General features: G+C 50.4%; 5 protein-coding genes across 5 annotated transcripts; 3 read left to right on the top strand and 2 right to left on the bottom strand.

Moving 5' to 3' along the window:
* Positions 1 to 4,192: 4,192 nt before the first annotated feature.
* LTHEOB_8702 (Peptidase S9/S13) lies at positions 4,193 to 5,452 on the top strand (the record flags this gene model as incomplete). The annotated part of the gene is made up of 1 exon (XM_035518209.1): positions 4,193 to 5,452. The coding sequence occupies one exon, from the start codon at positions 4,193 to 4,195 to the stop codon at positions 5,450 to 5,452; it is 1,260 nt and encodes a 419-aa protein (XP_035370007.1).
* A 146-nt stretch (positions 5,453 to 5,598) lies between these two features.
* Positions 5,599 to 7,321, bottom strand: LTHEOB_8701 (Secreted protein; the record flags this gene model as incomplete). The annotated part of the gene is made up of 3 exons (XM_035518208.1): positions 5,599 to 6,587; positions 6,641 to 6,706; positions 6,760 to 7,321. The coding sequence occupies 3 exons, from the start codon at positions 7,319 to 7,321 to the stop codon at positions 5,599 to 5,601; spliced, it is 1,617 nt and encodes a 538-aa protein (XP_035370006.1).
* A 910-nt stretch (positions 7,322 to 8,231) lies between these two features.
* On the top strand, positions 8,232 to 10,083 carry LTHEOB_8700 (Multidrug resistance protein; the record flags this gene model as incomplete). Its single annotated transcript, XM_035518207.1, has 5 exons — positions 8,232 to 8,697; positions 8,753 to 9,273; positions 9,322 to 9,643; positions 9,701 to 9,843; positions 9,892 to 10,083. The coding sequence occupies 5 exons, from the start codon at positions 8,232 to 8,234 to the stop codon at positions 10,081 to 10,083; spliced, it is 1,644 nt and encodes a 547-aa protein (XP_035370005.1).
* Positions 10,084 to 10,249: 166 nt separating this feature from the next.
* LTHEOB_8699 (Heterokaryon incompatibility protein) lies at positions 10,250 to 11,134 on the bottom strand (the record flags this gene model as incomplete). The annotated part of the gene is made up of 1 exon (XM_035518204.1): positions 10,250 to 11,134. One exon carries the CDS (start codon positions 11,132 to 11,134, stop codon positions 10,250 to 10,252), a length of 885 nt encoding a protein of 294 aa, XP_035370004.1.
* A 2,266-nt stretch (positions 11,135 to 13,400) lies between these two features.
* On the top strand, positions 13,401 to 17,779 carry LTHEOB_8698 (AAA family ATPase; the record flags this gene model as incomplete). Its single annotated transcript, XM_035518203.1, has 8 exons — positions 13,401 to 14,287; positions 14,765 to 15,837; positions 15,909 to 16,145; positions 16,196 to 16,255; positions 16,328 to 16,375; positions 16,515 to 16,670; positions 16,728 to 17,177; positions 17,235 to 17,779. 8 exons carry the CDS (start codon positions 13,401 to 13,403, stop codon positions 17,777 to 17,779), a joined length of 3,456 nt encoding a protein of 1,151 aa, XP_035370003.1.
* Positions 17,780 to 18,372: the final 593 nt, after the last annotated feature.

Genomic DNA, 18,372 nt, shown 5'->3' with positions numbered 1-18,372 from the left:
CATACCTTGCAAACACTATAGACTTCGCGAACACGTTTCTCTGCGTTCAATCAAGAGCAACTATTTTGAACTCTGCGCCTATTTCCTTCCATCCCTTCAGCATGACCTTTCCTAATCCCACGCGACAATACCTTCCGTTGTGCTTCTCCACCAGCATGACATTGAGCAATATCAGCGGGGATCGAACAAAGTTACGGAGGAGACTTCCAGACTCTGGCAACCACGAATAACGCAACATTGGAGATCGGTCGTGATGTATTTCGGGGATATTTTGGAAATCATCCCAATCTTCTTCTGTCGATCGCGCAACTGAAAGAGCAAGAACCTCTACCTTGGGTGGACTGTAATATGCATCGTCTATATAAACATTGCCAGTTGCTGGATTGTCAAAGTAAGCCCAACCACGAAGGATTCCATCTCCAGTGCGCAGAAGAAAGGGGCCACGCTGATGACCAGTGAAGCCCTCAAGCCGTTCGAGATTGAGCGTAGCGCATTGGGTGTGTACCAGAAGTTGGCTTGGGTTTTCACGTAGTTCCCAGTTGGTCCTCGAAGCTTCTTCAGCAAGGACATCTTTCAGATACGGATTTTGCGGTCGGGTGGCTTGCCAAAATGCATCGTATGTTGGCCATTTGGCATAAACGTGCGTTGAGAGCTGCTCCCAGGACATGACTGAGTTGAACTCTGGCATCAGTGGGCGAGCGAAGCAACCTTCTCTCCATGCCATGATGGATGTTGCATGCAGAAGCTGTGCTATTCTGCCATAGTCTCCAGATGGATCCCTACAACCCCAGAAAAGACGGAGACAGCTCGGAGTAGAGACAATACGTTTAGAGACACTTCGTTTCACAAAAGAACCAAGTGTAGTGTCATTTGTATAGAAGAACCATGTTGCGATAGCGGCCCCAAGACACTTGTAGTGGTATGTGTTGTACTCGATCGCACGCGCTGACGCCCAGGACCAGGATGGAAAGTTAGAATTCCTGGATATTGTTATGGGGGTCCAAAGTATTGCATCGTCAAATTCACGGAAGGGTATGCCGTGTAGGTGATTTTCTCCGACAATGGAATTCAACATTCCCATAAATGCTGCCACTTTATCCTGGGAGGATGTGAGATCGCGTCGGCTGTACCGAGAGATATGTGGGACCAAGTCGATCCAATCAAAATATCCTCTGGGCCACCTCTCTCGTTTCACGTCCAGGAAAGGATGATACTTTCCGATGTAGAGTAAGCGCCGAGAAAAATACTCTTCTTGGTATGTCCAGCCACGGGTTTTCCACTTCATACTTCCGCGGTTATCTGGGTGGGTCTCGATGTCCTCCACAAGGCGCATTCCGGAGACCCTCACTTTGAAAGGCAGCATTTGGCCCCGAGAAATTCCGGGAAGTCCCTGCAGGGCATCATCATTGTCCGATGCAATGATCGTGAGAGCAGAGCCCCTGTAGATCTTGTCCATGACCTTTATCATCTCGCCGGGGTTATCTTGCAAGATGCATAGGCGATCGACCCATAGATACCGCATGCAGAGTTTCTCGCATGCCGTCATGGCGTCTCTGATAGTAGCGGGGATTTCCTGACAGTTTAGGTACCCCGGTGTCTCCAGGCTCTTGATATTGGTGGATGTTGCTTTTAGGCTTTCCATTGCTGCACCTGAGGCTCCCCAGACGTAGCTAAGGGCGATATATTCGCATCTTAGTGGAGCCACCGTGACACAAGCATCACGTACGTCAATAACTCTGAGACCTCTGACTCCATGGTAGTTCAGTGATGTCGAGCATTGAAGCTGGGACCTCAGTGCTCTCCAGTCACTCTCGTCAAGAGACTTCTCTTCAACTGTGATACCGTCCGCATTGGGTATTTCGGGATCGTCCAGGTAAATCCGGAAGGTCGGAAAGTATCCCTTCCAGTTGCCACTAGCGGTGCTGTATCTAATTTGCAGGAAGGCTTGTACCGTGGGATCATTTGGGGAGTAGAGATCAAATTCCAAATCAAAGGTTCCTTCCTTGGGCTGGTCCATAGGTTCACGCCGTGCGATGCGCATTCGAATAGCCTGGCATGCAGGGCATTCTTGACAGATATCTATCTTGCGGAAAACGATGTACGAGCGGTGGTTGAGGCATTCATAAAGGTGTCTGAGACGCAAGTGTGTCCAAAAGGAGCAGAGTGATGAATCTGTCAGGGGACTCGATGAGCACCTATCGCAATCTCCATGAAAGGCTTGCGGAAAGATCCTGGCCGCAGCCGTGAAACCGCGGTCGAATGACTTGCAATACACACAGGTTTCGACTTCGCATTCGGACTCTGATTCACTGTCGTTACTCATGAGTACATCCTTGGTATCGGAGTTGACATTTCTGACACGAGAAATGAACGAAAAGAGAGAACTGCAAATGAACACAGCAATGCAAAAATGTTGAAAAAGTGGTGACTCAGCGATGTCAAGGACAAGAGAATAGTAATAATAAGTGAGAATTGGCATCATGGAAGTTAAAATGTATGACATAATGGGCGAATTGAGGGACGAATATATAATTCGATAGGGTGATGGAGCCATGGACCAAAGAGGTACTTCATAAAGGAGAGCTCTAATCGCGCGCAAGACGGGGATTGATGTGATTATTGAAGCGACAATACGGCGTAGATGATGAAGAGTAGAAAAAGAGGCATTTGAGGCTGGATGCGGGGTAGAGCTACATCTTTATCAAGCCGCTGCTGATTAGGCTATGCACAGCCTCAGCCTCGCGTCCAGGCACCTGAAACAAATGCCTTTCAATGAGCGCGTGGCTGTGTTTTCGCCAATTTGGCACTAGTCGTCTCAATTTTTATCGCACTACAGAGGGGCGCTGCAGCCGATGGCTTGCGCGAAGAATAGCAGGGCTTTAGAACATGGCGCAACTATGTCCCAGATCTGCCTTAGAAAAATTAACATATGTAGGTAGTTGAAGCTATCGTCCGGACGAGAGTGTCGAATTAAAAATTCTACATACACGTCCGGACGATAGCTTCAACTACCCATAACATGAGTAAAAAACAAATCCATGCTAGCCATCGGCTGCGAGAGAGGACTGTAGTGTAGCTATTCTAGTGCACAAAGGTGAGTATGATTAAATAAGAGAATCAATTCCGCCCGATTGCAGGGTAATACCCGGGATGAGCGTAACCGTGGTTCACATCAGACGGTTATATTTTCTGCCTACGCCCTTCTTAAGTCGAGCTTTAAATTTTTGTAATCGATAATTTATTTCAGAGCACGACTGACAGAAAAGCAAAAAAAAAAATTGGGGCAAAATGCAACCTTAGCCTCTGCCCGCATTTTAGTCTCAGATTCTTCAATATTTTTTACAGGGCCAATTTGACAATATATGAGATTCCAAAATGTGAATTCCGTCTTGCCCAGAACCAAATCTGCTGAAACTGATATATTCACTACTGCAAGAACGCAAGGTCTCAAAGCCATAATCGGCTTAAGGAACACACCATCCAGCATCGTACCGAGCAGTGGAGATGGCATCAGGTGAGCCAATGGCACAATTCGCGGTAGCAGCGGCTGCCAGAGCAATCACATTAAAGCTATCATATAAGTAGGCAGCCCTTATGATCCCCCCAAATACGGGCAGGTCAGCACGCCGAAGTTTCGTGGGGATGCCAATGCCATCATACGGCAGCCAGATGAAGGCAAAAGATGCAGGAATGAGCAGGGTGGACTTTCGTACTTGACCTTGTGATCACAGCGAAAATTATGGTAGCCTGCTTTCTATGTACGCGTTCCGTCAAGCCCGATGGTAGATGGAAGTGATCGGAGTACGGCTAGCTCGGGGAGCGAGATGGTCGCGAAGGCCGATACTGTACAAGTAAGCGCTACTGCAAGGTAGCCCACGCAGATATCCAATCATACCATGCAAGCTTCTACTTAGTAATTCAATCATGCACTGAGTCAATGCTTAGGTTGCTTAACCGACATATCCGCTCGGCCTTAAGGTGCTCGTCAATTCGGCCTCCAGCGAGGCCGCCTACCATCCAACTCCTTCTTCGGACGACTTCCCAATTCTGGAGGCGCTCAACAGGTAGTATTTTCGACAGCATGGGATATAAATGGGCAGAAAAGTGCTCGATCAAAGCAACAGAGAGCCTTCAAGCTCATCATCTTCCTTTCTCTCAGCATATCTCTTGATTTCCGCACATATCTCACGACATGGGAGACTTCAAGCTTTTCGACGACGAGTCGTTTCATTTTGAGACTCTGAGAATCCTCCATGGGGCGACGTCAGGTGGCGCCGACATCGCAGAGGTCTTCATGACCATTCCCAAGATCAAGGCCGGAGACTTCGATTCCTGGGCAACAGCTTGGTACGATCTGGCCGTCCGTGTTGAGGCACAAGCACAACACTCCGACACCTCGACGGCCAGCGGTAGAGTCTCAGCGCGAAATGCATACTTCCGGGCTGCGTGCTACTACCGCTCGGCTGACTTCTTCCTCCACGGCAACCCCTCCGACCCGCGCATCATGGCTTTCTGGAAGAAGCACTTGGAAACCTTCGACACCGCCATCGCGCTACTCCCCATCCCCGGGCGCCGGATTGATATCCCGACACCACACGGATTCCACGTTCCCGCCATCTTTTACGAGGCTCCAGGAACATCTGATGGCACGCCAAAGCCGACCATGATTCTTGGTAATGGCTATGATGGCAGTCAAGAGGAGATGTACCACGCCATTGGCGCTGCCGCACTTGAGCGCGGTTTCAACGTCATCTCCTACGAGGGCCCCGGGCAGCCAACCGTCAGGCGATACCAGGGCCTGGGCTTCATTCCCGAGTGGGAGAAGGTGCTGACCCCCGTAGTCGACTATCTTCATAAGCATGCAAGCGAACTGCATGTTGATGTAAGCAGGCTTGGTCTGTGGGGCAACAGCATGGCAGGCATGTTGGGCTTACGCGGTGTGGCGTTCGAGAAACGAATCAAGGCGTACATCGCCTGCGATGGCGTCTGGAACTTGAACAGCGCGTTCCCAGCCGAAGTCAAGGCCCAAATCCAGGCTGGCCATTCCGACAGGATCTGGGCCGGCATCAAAGATGGCTCTGCGCCCACGGGCTTGCGTTGGATGATCACACATGGGCTGTGGGCCATGTACGACGAAGGGCAGAACAGGGCTTTGGAGTCGACTTCAGACGTTATCGAAGACTTTGTCACTGCCATGGGCAAGTACAACGTCGAAGATGTAGTGGGAATGGTGGATTGCAAGGTCTTTGTTGGAGAGGCTGAGGAAGATATCTTCTTCAAAGGACAGCCCAAACTGGTCGCCGATGCACTCGGCAGCAAGGCTACACTGTATTATTTCAGGTCCGAGGATGGTGGTGGGGCGCATTGCCAAGAGGGAGCAGCGCACTTGCTCGCGCAGGCCACTCTTGACTGGTTCGAAGATGTGGTGCGGGGTAGGGCTCAGAAGATTTGAATCCTCAGTGGTCCGCCATCATTCAACTTTTTGACTCATATTCATTCATGCACATTGAATTGAAAAAGCACAATTTGTCATTTTGGTTATTTCATAAACCTCTCCATATCACTCTTTAGCGTAATTGATGATAGCTCTTCCCAAGGCTACTGGCCGTAACCGATGTTGAGAAACTGCTGCTGCTGACGGTCCTTGCCCCTGTGTGGAATTGCTTTCAATACCTCTCGCTCCGGCGTAATCAGGCCCGTCGTCCTCAAGACTTTCCCGTTTCCGTCCACCGCATCCGCCACAACTTTCTTGACCCGGCGTCCAGGCAATTTCAGAGCCGTCTCGAATCCCTCACGCTCCGCCTCTCCGAGCAACTTCCTCGATCCATTCTCACCTTCGAACTCAAAAAACCTCCACACCCTCGTCTCTGTATCCCCATTCCACGACACATACACCGTCGTCCCCGACCCATCCGCATTCTCCAACGCCAAGATCGCCGGGTCCTCACTCGGCAGCCCGGTCCAATTGTACCTGAAGCCACGGTAATTCTGGACGCCCTCACCCAACGCCCCGCTATCAAAGTACGTATGAAAAATAGGCGTACCGTCCGGCAGGTACTCCGTCAGCGCGCCCTCAGAGCCCCAATTAACGACAACATTGCCATTCGGCAGCACCTGCGTCGAGCCCTGGCTCTTCGACAGCAACCCCGTGCCGGGCGGCGGATAGAAGCCCTGGACGAGCTCTGCCGTCCAATCCGTCGTGTTGAGGCGGAGGATCTTGCCGCTCGATGTCGGCGCCGTGTGCACTTCTGACCCGCCGTTGTGCTCGGTGCCGTGCGCCGAGTTGTCGTAGAGCGAGATGAACTCGACGGCTGGGTCGCCCGTTGGGTTGGGCAGGAAGCGCGCGTGGTGCTGGAAGCAGAAGGTCGCGTTGGGGCCGAGGGTGAAGGACGAGTTCTTGCCGTCCAGCCGCCATAGGATCTCGCCGGTGCTGCCGGAGATTTTGTGGACGGAGCAGGCGTCGCGAGCGGAGACGATGTAGTTGCCGTCGGCGTCTTTGTCGACGCTGTTGATGTGGAAGTAGTCCCAGGCGTCGGAGGAGTTGTAGCCCGAGCCGGCTTGGCCGGGGTTGAGGGGGAGGACGGCTTCTGCGAACAGTGTCATTTTGGCCGAGCTACTGGACCATGTATTGAGCGCTTACCATCAGGGGTTACGTGGTCGAGGCTGGCCCATTCAAAGAGTAGTTCGCCTGTTTCGATATCGAGTTCTGTGGATGTGTCAGCTACCTCGTATTTGGAGAGTATCGGGACGTGATTGTACCTTGAATTATGGCATTGACAATCCATTGCTGCTCTTCACTTGCTCCCCACGGCGTGAGATCCCGGGGAACCGGCTGATAGATCTGGATCAAACCCGTCTTCTCTCCAATGATATGGAACTCATGCTTATCGGTAAGCTTGTGGTTCCCGGCCTTTAGTTCTCTGACTGTGTCATAGTGCTTGTTCAGAATTGTCGTGTGCCCATGGCCATGACCATATCCGGGATTATGGTCCCCCTCAAAGCTGAAGAGAATGTCCTCTCCTTTCCATCGGCCAGCCTGGAAGTTTGTTGCCCAGATTGAGTAGATGCCGTATCCAGACCAAATGAGCTCCCCATCATCCCGAAAGATATAGGGTCCGGCTTGGCGTGGACCATGTTGCTCAGTAGGAGTGTCTGGAAGCCCCGCGAAGGGGGCAAGAAACAAGTATCCTTTTTCAACGGTGGGGGCTGCGGGGATCGTAATGTTGAGGCGGGGTGGGGCAAGGTCTGGCCGTGATTTGAACTGCCAATCAGCGCTGGCAAGAGAGAAAAGCCAGAAGAGGCCACTGATTTGCCGGTACATTGCGTCACGGGTGTGCACTGAGTGAAAGGATGGTATGGAAGCACTCAATTGTTTCTCAAGAAGTCTCCTTTTTCTTTGAAGCAGCGATCTTATTTGAGCTTTATTTCTTTGGTGAATGCAAGGCCCTTAACCCCTCAGATCTTCCACGGTATGATCACGCATTCCTACCCCGCCGTAATGCAATCGGAACGCCGGCTGTATAGTGGGGGAAGTGCTACAGAATGTCAGCTCCTCCAAGTCCCTTTAAAGACCATACATACTGAGGCCACAAATTCTATCAAACAATTCTAGACCCAGGTTTCGTGCTTGGGGGGACGACGTAATGGAAGATGAAGCAACCGTTGGGATTGGACTCCGGCATCACTCCCGTCCACAACGCATTAGCGCATCCCCGCCTGTCTGTTTCTACGTCATCAAATAGGCGACCCAATCTTTGAAGATCTCTGGAGAACGTTTGAAAATCCTTAAATCGTCTCATCCAAATTTACGATGCTTGCACATCACGATTTCTTTCTTTCTTCAGCTCGGCTCAGCCATATGCTCTCGCAAGATCCGGATAGGCTTTCGAAATGATCTTCCTGTTCCGCAGTGCGATAATGAACCCTTGTCTTACATGTTCCCCGGCAGCTGTCCCGAACGTTAGTCTAACCGTTAAAGTTAAGTGGCCCGAGCCCCTGCAACTCGCGAGAAGCATCGCAAATTGCGTGCTGCCGCTGATCTCGATGCGTACCCGGTTTTGCTACGCTAGCAGCCCGTTTCCCATATGGATTCTCTCATTATTTTCATGCCGGTCTCAGAATTTTATGGCTAATAAAATTCAATGTAAAAGCGCGTGACCACATCAATTCAGCGCAATCAACTCACGTTACCCTACCATTTCAGCTAGATACTGCGAGATCCAACTCAGCGAATGGCGAACTACGGGACACTGGTATCCAATGACGAGGAGAGCCCCGACCTCGCAGATCACAACGTGTCAGAGCATGAGACGCAACCGTTGCTCAAACCGCCGGAACCGGACGACTCATGGCGGCCACCACCGCGCTTCATTTGGATTGAGACGGCCATATTCGCCAATGTCTTTCTTTACGGCTTCGACAGTACCATCACTGCAGCAACGTATGCCGTCATCAGCTCAGAGTTCGGCGCCGCAAACACTGCTTCCTGGCTTACGACTTCGTACCTCGTCACCAGCACTGCGTTCCAACCGCTCTATGGCCGCTTTTCAGATTTGTTCGGCAGGCGCATCTGCTTCTTCGTCTCAACCATTACCTTTGCCATTGGATGTCTGGGATGTGGACTTGGGCGGAGTATTGTGGTCGTCAATATCATGCGAGCAATTTGCGGATTCGGCGGAGGTGGTCTCATGACGATGGGTAAGTCGTTCTCATGTTCCAATAAATTGGATACTGACACCTGCCTTTCTACAAGCTACCATTGTCAACTCTGACATGATACCATTTCGAAAGCGTGGAATGTACCAAGCCATGCAAAATGGCACGTTCGGCTTCGGCGCAATCTGCGGTGCTTCATTCGGCGGTTCCATTGCAGATTACATCGGATGGCGCTGGTGTTTCTTACTGCAGATTCCTGTTTCCGCCATTGCATTGCTGCTTGGGGCGTTGGTGATCAAGAATCCAATTGGACACCTTAGCCTTCATCAGTCATCTCTCAAGGATATCTGGAAGAAAGTTGACTTTTCCGGATCACTTCTGCTCGTCTCGGCCATTTCCATTCAGTTGGTTGGGTTGAGTCTCGGCGGCAACGAGTTGCCTTGGAGCAACGGATGGGTCATCGGCTCACTTGTTGGCAGTACAGTCCTACTTGTTCTGTTTGTGGTTGTCGAAGCCAAGACCACCGCTATCCCTATCATACCACTGCGTATGCTCAAAGGCCGTCTCCCGGTGTCTGCTCAGACTGCAAATGTTTGTGCAGGACTTGCGGCATATGCTGTAAGGGTTTCAACATCATTTTTAAATTCACCTGCTAATGGAATGTAGTATCTCTTCATGCTACCTTTATTCTTCCAGGTTGTCCTCTTAGACTCTGCCACCAAAGCCGGCGCACGTCTGGCATTGCCTTCACTGGCAACTCCCATCGGTGGTCTTATTTCCGGCGTTGTCATGTCACGGTGGGGCAAGCTGTTTTGGCTCGTGCGCTCCGGCGCCTCCCTGATGGCTCTTGGAAACCTACTCGTCTTGACATTGGGTTTCCATGACCAGGCTTGGAAATATCTGGTCTTCACCTTCCCCGCCAATCTTGGTCAAGGAATCATCTACCCGGGAATCCTATTCACATCGCTTGCAGCGTTTGACCATTCTGGTATACTCAGCCCCCATTTCTAACAAAAAGTACCATTTGTTGACTGACTATTCAAAGATCATGCTGTTACGGCATCAACAGTTTATCTCATCCGCTCTCTGGGTTCCGTGTGGGGTGTGGCCATCACCTCAGCTGTTCTACAGAATACTCTGAAGAAGAAGCTGCCAGTTTCTTTACCCGATGTGCCTGGTAAAGATGAAGTAAGGCATCCTTAACATTTACCAACTGCTTTTACTGAACGTAATCAGATCATCGACCAAATCCGCCATTCGGTAACCACACTGCGAGATCTGCCACCTGAGCTGCAAAATCCCGCCAGACTGGTATACTACGACGGGATACGCTACGCCTTCATAGTCTCAACAAGTGTTGCTGCCTTGGCAATCGTCGCATCTTTGTTGCTCAAGAAAAATGGAGGGATGCGCAGCACACAGAAGTAGGTGTTGATTATCGGGTATTATTTACCACAGAAGCCTATTCCTTGGGGAAATTGTTCAGACCGATTGTGAAATACAGATAGACAACACTTCTTTGGGGGTTATATCAAGTAAAGGAGAATAAAGAAGACTGGTATTTGAGGCGTTTTGAATATAGGCCCGGGTATCACTACATAGGAGCATACTCGCTCTCTCCCATCTCCCTATTCATGCGCTCCTCACTCGGCGCGTCCGCAATCCGTGGCAAAGTGCCCACATCAAGGATGAGGCCATCCTGCTCAAACGCGGCTCTCACCACGTCCGTACCCGGCGTGCTCGCGAACAGCACCTTGACAGCAGCCGGAACGCTGGGATCAGACGTTAGCCGTAGCAGGCTCGACAACGCCGGCAGCGCTTCAGCCTGGAACTCGTCGCGCTCAAAGAGCACCACACCGTCGATGATGAACACCGCCGTGGTGCTCCGGGATAGGCGCCGCACCAGCCAGTCCAGCAGCTTCGTCAACCCTTCAGAGCTGCCGGCTTGCAGTGCGGAAAGGTCGACGTCATGGTGCAGTGGGCGCAGATCGAATTCGTATTGCCGGAGGAGCTGGTCAATCAGGCTAGGTAGCATAAAGCGGGCACCGATGTAGGTGCTGTCGTCTGTGTCGGTGGCGTCGACGTGCCGCCCGCAAAACCACAGGAGGGGCAGGAAACGTGGGCCTCTGGCCTGCAGCGCCCTTGCCATGGTAGCACAGAAAGCGGATAGAGGAGAGACGCCGGCAACGCTGCGTGGAGGTGTTGGCAGGTCCCACTGCACGAGCACTCGAGTCGATAGTGGCGATACCATCCACTCGCGGAAGAGAGATGTATTCACAACTTGCTCAGCCTGAGCCATCTGCCGCGGAGGCAGTTGTGCCTTCTTGTTGACTACGAATGCGTTGTCAATGAGTTCGAGTTCAGGGATATCGAGGATGCGCCGCAAAGCCTCCTGACTGATGGACCACTCCGTGATCGATGGTGGCGGCGGAGTCAATCGGCTTTGTTCCAGCCTTCGATTTTGAACTTCAAGATGCATTATTGTCTTGTGTGCAGCGTTCAACTCTGCTTGTAAGCCTTTTTCAAAGTCAGAAACACGGGATGGCCGCGGAGGAAAAGCCAGATAGTGAACAGCTTACGCTCTCTTGACCGTTCGTGATCCGTCAGAAGGTGATTTAAATGGTTGAATAATCCACCCGCCAAATCCTGTTGAAATTGTCTCTGTTCTCCAAGTAGCTGTTTCTGAAGCCTTTGCGATTCCATTGAGTCTTTTTGTTTGAAGTACTGTCAGAATGAACACTTCAAATAGGAAAGCCGGGGGATTGCGCACACATATGAGATTCGCGAATATGCGATTTAAGAGCCTCTTTCATCAAGCTCTCGCTTTTCTTCTCGATGTTTGTCAGGCTTTGGAGTAGCTCCGACTGGTAATCTCCCCCACGGAAAAATGCACTTGCTCCCTTTCGGACTGTACGTGTTGACGTTAAAAATTAACTTTGAGTGCGTCGAAACGGAACAGCCGAGACTTACAATCACTACTAAGAAAGAATGCAATGGCGCGCTCCACTGCTTCGAGTGTTGTAAGTGTCACATCCATAGATGCGTTCCAGATGTTATGGTCTTGCTCAAAAGTTCCCAAAAATAGCTCAACATCTGAAAAGATAGGAACAAGGCCATCAAACCCTTCGAGAACTTGGTTGCGTACCCTTGCAGCGTTCTTTACGGCCTAATATGCTTTAGTATAAGCTACCTGGTGCTTTTGCTAACATGCATCGGGTTCGAACAATCTTACATCCAAAACAACCTCGACGGCGCCCAACACAGGTGTCGCATATGGATCATTGGGAGCAATCTTCGAGGCAGCATGGGCAATCTCCACGGCTGGGCCAACGTTGTCGGCAGCACTCCGTCGCACTTTTCGCAACAAGCCCACCATCCCTCCCTTGTTCTGGTACTCTGTGCGTGCCGCTAGAAGCATGTCATAGATGGAGTCCCAATCGTCTTTGTCTCGAATGTTATAGCCAGGTTTGCTTCTACCTTTCAGTCCAGGAGTCGACCTGAACCTATCCATGGCTTGCGGAAATATGTCATTCCAGATGCGCATGGCACTGGTAGTTGTCCAGATTGGCCTCGCAGAGAGGTCACCGTTATTCTGGAGCGCGAGTGCTGACATGCCTGGTGTTGTGAGAACGGCAGGATTTGAGGCTGGCACAGAAGCCAAACTGTTGTGCTTGTACTGTCCCGACATGGGATCGTAATGCACAAGAGGATTGACAAATGCGCAGTGGTGTTTCGCAAGGCGGTTGTCGATAAAATCGACAGAGGCAGGTTGACGGCTCAGGTCTGGAACAAAAGTCGGATCTGCCATGGTCAGTATCCGATGACAAGGGTGGGGCGAACAGGACTTCGTTTGCCAGGCTTAAGAATTAGATAGTTCCGTTTGATTTTCGTGGCGCAACATATGCCGGATAAGGGCCCTTTATTAGAAAAACTTGTTGCGCCAGGCTTGACGAAACACCTTTCCCATGCAAATTGCAAATAATCGAGGCATTTGTAACTGACACTCATGACTATCTTGCAGAGGAAAGATCGGCATTTGTGGAGCTGACATGCAGCTCGGGGTAAGCGCTAGCAAGGTCTGAGAAAACTGCTCATTTGTAAACGGCGGCTTGCAGGTGTTTTTCATGCAGTGCAGCTCGTAATCCGCTGCACTTCCTAGGATTATAGCCCACAAACAAGCAGTTTTACCTGTTTTATAGTAACGATAAGCCAGGAATCTACCGAATTCAAGAGAGCGCATCCATACTTGCATCATGACGTGAAATATTCTTGTTAGCAGATACCGTCGAGCAATACGTTTTTGTTTAAAAAAAAAAGAAAAAAACACAAAGGAAGGTTCCGATTGTAGTTCGCGTGCATTTATGAGTTTGATTGGGCTGTCATGCTCGATTTTAAGGCTGAAATATAGTACGCAGCTGCATTTCTGTCCGAATGCGAACACACACTATTGATGGCTTGCATAGAGGTGGCTTATTCTGTCAGCCCCAAGAAGAGACTGATAAGATCCTTTCTCAGCCTTTACTCTGCGTTCAGACTGCTAAGGGTGGATAATTACGCACCGTGGTCCGTAGTCGTCACCATACTCGATCAGCCTTGTGTGTCCAAAGAATTTGTCGATACCACCCTTTCAAACCAGCTCACCCTAGCCTGAGCTCAACACTTTGCTCTACCAAATCAAATTGATTCGAAACAACTTTTGCTTTTACCGAACTTCAGCCTTCCAGCTTGAGCCTAGGCTACTCCCAATGGACTCGAATGAAGCTGATCCAGAGATCCCGGAATCTCATGCCCCCGACCACCATCCAGAGGTCGCGCGTGCTACGCAATCAGCTCCCATCCCAGCTATCGAGAAGGGTGATGCGACGGACAAGGCCGAACAACCCGACACCGCGATGAGAGATAATCATAAGCCTCTGGGGCATGACTATCTCGATATTGGTGACGAGATCCAGGCCTTGAAAGCTAAGATACTTGAGCTGGAGCATCATGCCAAGGCTACCCCCGATGTCCCTACGCAGGAATCCTCCAATCCACAATTGATGACGGAAATGGAACAATACAAACGGATGGAAGCATGTCTTTACCGGCATCGAAAAGAATGGGAGCGGGCCGGTGGGCCCCAGGAATGGCACATGCGTTGGCTACAGAGCAATGGATACCACATCAAGCCCGACGGTTATTCACGAGTTATAGATGGGCCATGGCGCTATCACTGGCCCATCAACAGCTCACGAGATTACAACCGCCCCGACCCCTTTGACTCTACCCACGTATGCGCGGACGGGCAGTATGACACTGAGCCTCCTCATTTCGATGACTTCGACCACACTATTGACTACGGCAGCCGCCGCGAGAGGCTTCGCAAGAACTTTGAATGGGAGATGGACCGCCTCTATTTAGTTGAAGAGATGGAGCGTCGCAAGATGGAAAAGAGCCAGGAAAAGCATATTCCACAAGATGAGAAGCCCAAGAAAGATGAGCAACCAAGGGAGCAAGAGCCTAAGCCTCCAGCCATAGAGCTCAATCGGTTTGAGTGGTTCAACTTCAAACGGTCAACGAGTGACGGCGGTTTCGTCATTGAAGTCCTCGAAGGCGAGCCCATCCTCGACGATCTTGGGCCCTATCGGTCTTGGTATGGTTATTCTGGCCGTCGGCCCCGTGCTAAAGACAAACCACTTGACCGTAAAGCGCCCATCACAGCATCGTCTGAGCAGAGGCCGTTACCTGAACGGCTTCGGATCCGTTCTCCCATACTTGTACAAATCCTCCGTACCATTCTGGGCTCTGAACGTGAATGGCTCAGCTACGAACAAGTAGTTTTTATCAGGCCTTTCAAGGCTCTGGTATATTGTGAACGAGCCGTGCGAGACTGGTGCTCAGCTCTGGAGAAAAAGTTCCAAGCACTACCAAGCACGAGAGAGGACAGTGCAGATGTGGTGGATAACTCCATTACACCCTCCCAAAAGGAAGAAGGCCCCTTCCTACATCAAGCTGTAACAGACGCGAGCCAAGACTTGTCGGGTACAGACGCTACCTCTGAGAAGCCTTCCGCGGCCAATTCTGACTCTCTAAAATTTGTAACATCGCTTCCCCAACAAAGTGATCACAGTCGGCATGAAATCAAATCTGGCCAAGATGAAGAAGATCAGGACGAGGAAGAGAAAAGCACGGAAGATGACGAAGATGGGAAGGATAAGAAGGATGAAGAAGATGATACAAAGTCACCAATGGCACTGGAACACTTGAAGTGCCTCCTGAGGTTTGTGGACTCCGATATCTCGACTCGTCGGACGTACCTAGACGATCCTTCCTGCCGCAAGATCGTTTTCTCCGACCTGTGGCTACTTTTCCGACCAGGAATTGAAGTCATCGGGACCGACGGTAAACAGGCCTACCGTGTTGTTCATACGACCAGTGCCAAACATCGTGTCACACCCGCCTGGCAAACATGGCTGAACCATTCAGCAAAGAAACGGAAAGACTCGCCATTCAGCATCACCTGCGTCTACATAGACTTCAATGGGAGAGATTTGGGACCCGTGCAAAGAGTGTTTGATTTCAAAAAATTCGACGGTGAGACGGAGATTGTTTCCTTAGAGGTCTATCCTCTTCGATTCCATCCCGCGAAAGAGTCAAACTTCAGTGAGATTGAGTGGAAGGAGCTCGCGACATTCCCTACAGCGGATCGACACCGTCAGAGACTAATAAATCGTGGCGCCAAGTTTCTTGAGGTGGCTGCGGTGAAGCACATGTACTATGCCGGACCAACGTTGGAGGTGCGGGATGAGGTTGAGAGCCAGGTCGTGATTGATTTTGAAACAGCATTTTCAACGGGAGGAGATACTGGTATATCATGGAAGCCCGAGCTGAAACCGCTAGTTGGCATTCCGACCTCCGAGGAAGACACGGAGGAGGAAGAAGAATACCCTTGCAATGCAGAGTGTTGCAACCGCCAATCTGTCCACGATGATTCTTATGTGGACCAAAAGCAGAGGGACGAGTACGTGGAGAGCCTTTTACCCAAGGGTAGTGCATCAGACGAACAGCCGTCGATTGCCATCATTCCACGACCCCTGAGAGAACTGCGAACCGGCTACGAGAAGGAGTTCTCCGTATCTGATGATGAGCTGGTCATCATGTCATATCGAGTCTTCGGATTTGTTCTTCGCAGTCGAAAATGGGGTATGTTTAATTCTAAGTCCTCTACTGTGTTGGACTGTGCTCTCATGGTGTACTGATAATCTTTGTTACAGCCAAATTAGACCTCTCCCACTTGAGTGAAGCTCATCCCCCAGATCTTTTGTCTACAACGACTACGCCACAAGGACTGCATGAGAAAACGGAAGCAAATAAGTCGACCACCGCATTTGGTCGCCTCGTCCTCGAAAAAGGACATAAGCGCATGATTGAGTCGCTAGTAGCCCAGCATTTTCGAGATAAGCAGTCCAAGGCTGGCCGGAGAGAGGAATTCGACATCGTCAGGGGGAAAGGTAGAAGCACTTTGTACCGGTCATTCAAGTTATGCTGATCCCTATCGCAGGAAAAGGGCTTATTCTGCTTCTCCATGGTGCTCCTGGTGTAGGGAAGACGTCAACAGCTGGTATGTTATGCTTCATGATATTGTCCACGCCTTATCAATATGTGGAAATACTGATGACACCTTTTCAACTAGAGGGAGTTGCCGAGATATTCAAAAAACCTCTGTTCCAAATTACTTGTGGTAAGTAGCATTCTAAATTTATTTCCAATAGACACGTGCCGGCCTCCACTTCAGAGCAAAAAACAAAATGAAACACGCGCACACACAAAAAATGAAATGAAACGGCGCTAGCTAATCGCTTTTTCCTTACCGCTTTCAGGTGACCTTGGAACAACCGCATCAGAAGTTGAGAGGGCGCTTGAAACCAATTTTAGCCTGGCAAACCGATGGGACTGCATTCTTCTCCTCGACGAGGCTGATGTGTTCCTCGCGGAAAGAAGTAAAGAAGACTTTCAGAGAAATGGGCTTGTGGCAGGTGAGTTCAGAGCATAGTGATGCAGTATTTAAGCTACACAGGAACTAACCGTCTCAGTGTTCTTGCGAGTAATGGAGTACTATGCCGGTGTTCTCTTCCTGACAACCAACCGCGTCGGAGACTTTGATGAGGCTTTCACCTCGCGCATCCACATCAGCCTCTATTATCCAGAACTGAGCCAAGCCAAGACAGAGTCAATCTTCAAGCTCAATATGGACATGATTCAGGAGCGCTTCAAACAAAATGGACGGAAGATCAAAATCAACACATTTGACATTGGCTCCTTCGCGACGAAACACTTCTCCGATCATCCGGAAGCACGCTGGAATGGCCGACAGATCCGCAACGCTTGCCAGACAGCGTTAGCACTGGCAGAGTATGAAGCTCAGGGAAATAGCCACGCCGCCACCCCCAAGCCCGATATTGAGGTCGAACTGAACGTGGAACACTTTGAGGTCGTACGAAATGCCTATCTCGAATTCACCAAGTACATGAACGACCTCTATGGTACTAATACCGCGCGACGTGCCAAAGAAGCCCGGCTACGCGCTATATGGCTCGCAGAGAACGAGAACACTTTGGGAGGTAGCAGGGCAATGGATAGGGCGGCCTTCGCATTCGCATCACAGATTCCTCACCAGCAACAACAACAGCAGCAGCAGCAACATCAAGGATTCCCCCAGGCACCCCCTTCACATTACCACCAAAGGATGTCTTCGCAAATGGTGCAGCCCCAGCGGCAGCAGGAACAACCTTACTCCTCCTATCAAAACCCCACTGTGCAGCAGTCCAACTATCCTGAGCGAAGCCGCACCGGAGTTCCACCGCACAACCCAGCTCCGGATCAGTGCAGGAGCAATGTAACAGGTGGTATGGCTTATCCATCTTTTGATGGGTCCCAGCAAGGGTATGATCAGACCTACGCCCCTCGGCAGCCATCGCCGATGACGACCGCAGCTCGACAACAAGAGCATCCAGCGAACCCACCTTGGCTAAGGGACAGCATCCACTCCATGTATGAACCCTCGGGAGGCCAAAGCACTGGACAGGCGCCTCCTGGTAGCGTCTCACCCGGGCCGGTTGGTTACATGCAAGGAAACCCCACCTAGGGACCACCGAGGTCGCAAGTTTAGGTCAACGAGTGCAAGCTGCTCCAAATCTGGGCACTTATCTTCCTTTCTGTTCACTGACTTTTGACGGCCTTAACGACTTCTGAATTTTGTCTCTTTTTACCTTCAAATACACTCATTTGCTTTACCCAAAGCCAAGAGATCAGCTCTTTTTTTGTTTCTCCTTTTTTTTAGGCCATGTTTCTTATGCCAGTGACAAGTTTCTGTTTTAGTGCTTCATCTGGATCGTCCTTGAGTTTTAATTCAGGTTCGATAGATAAAATGAAGATCATGAATTGTTACTTGCAGCTTTCCACGTAATGTCCCCCAAATTTGACCATTCAACGTCGATATTTCGCCAAATTCACTACTGGAGCCAGCCCCTGCTGTCAAATAGACACACTTCGAACCATCAGATCAGAAAAAAAATATATATTTGAAAGAAAGGGCCAATGAGACAAGACATAAACGGGAGGTATAGCGCAAATACGCTTTGAAAAGGTTCTAAGCCCTGTCCCCCAACAGACTCATTCGTAGTAAGAGAAAAGGGAAAAATAAGAAATGGACGGTAGACGGCCCCGCCAACCATCCAC

This window comes from Lasiodiplodia theobromae (assembly GCF_012971845.1).
Source record: "Lasiodiplodia theobromae strain AM2As chromosome Unknown scaffold_28, whole genome shotgun sequence".
NCBI lineage: Eukaryota > Fungi > Ascomycota > Dothideomycetes > Botryosphaeriales > Botryosphaeriaceae > Lasiodiplodia > Lasiodiplodia theobromae.
Note: the sequence above shows the minus strand (reverse complement) of the source record. Positions and strands in the feature narration are given on the sequence as shown.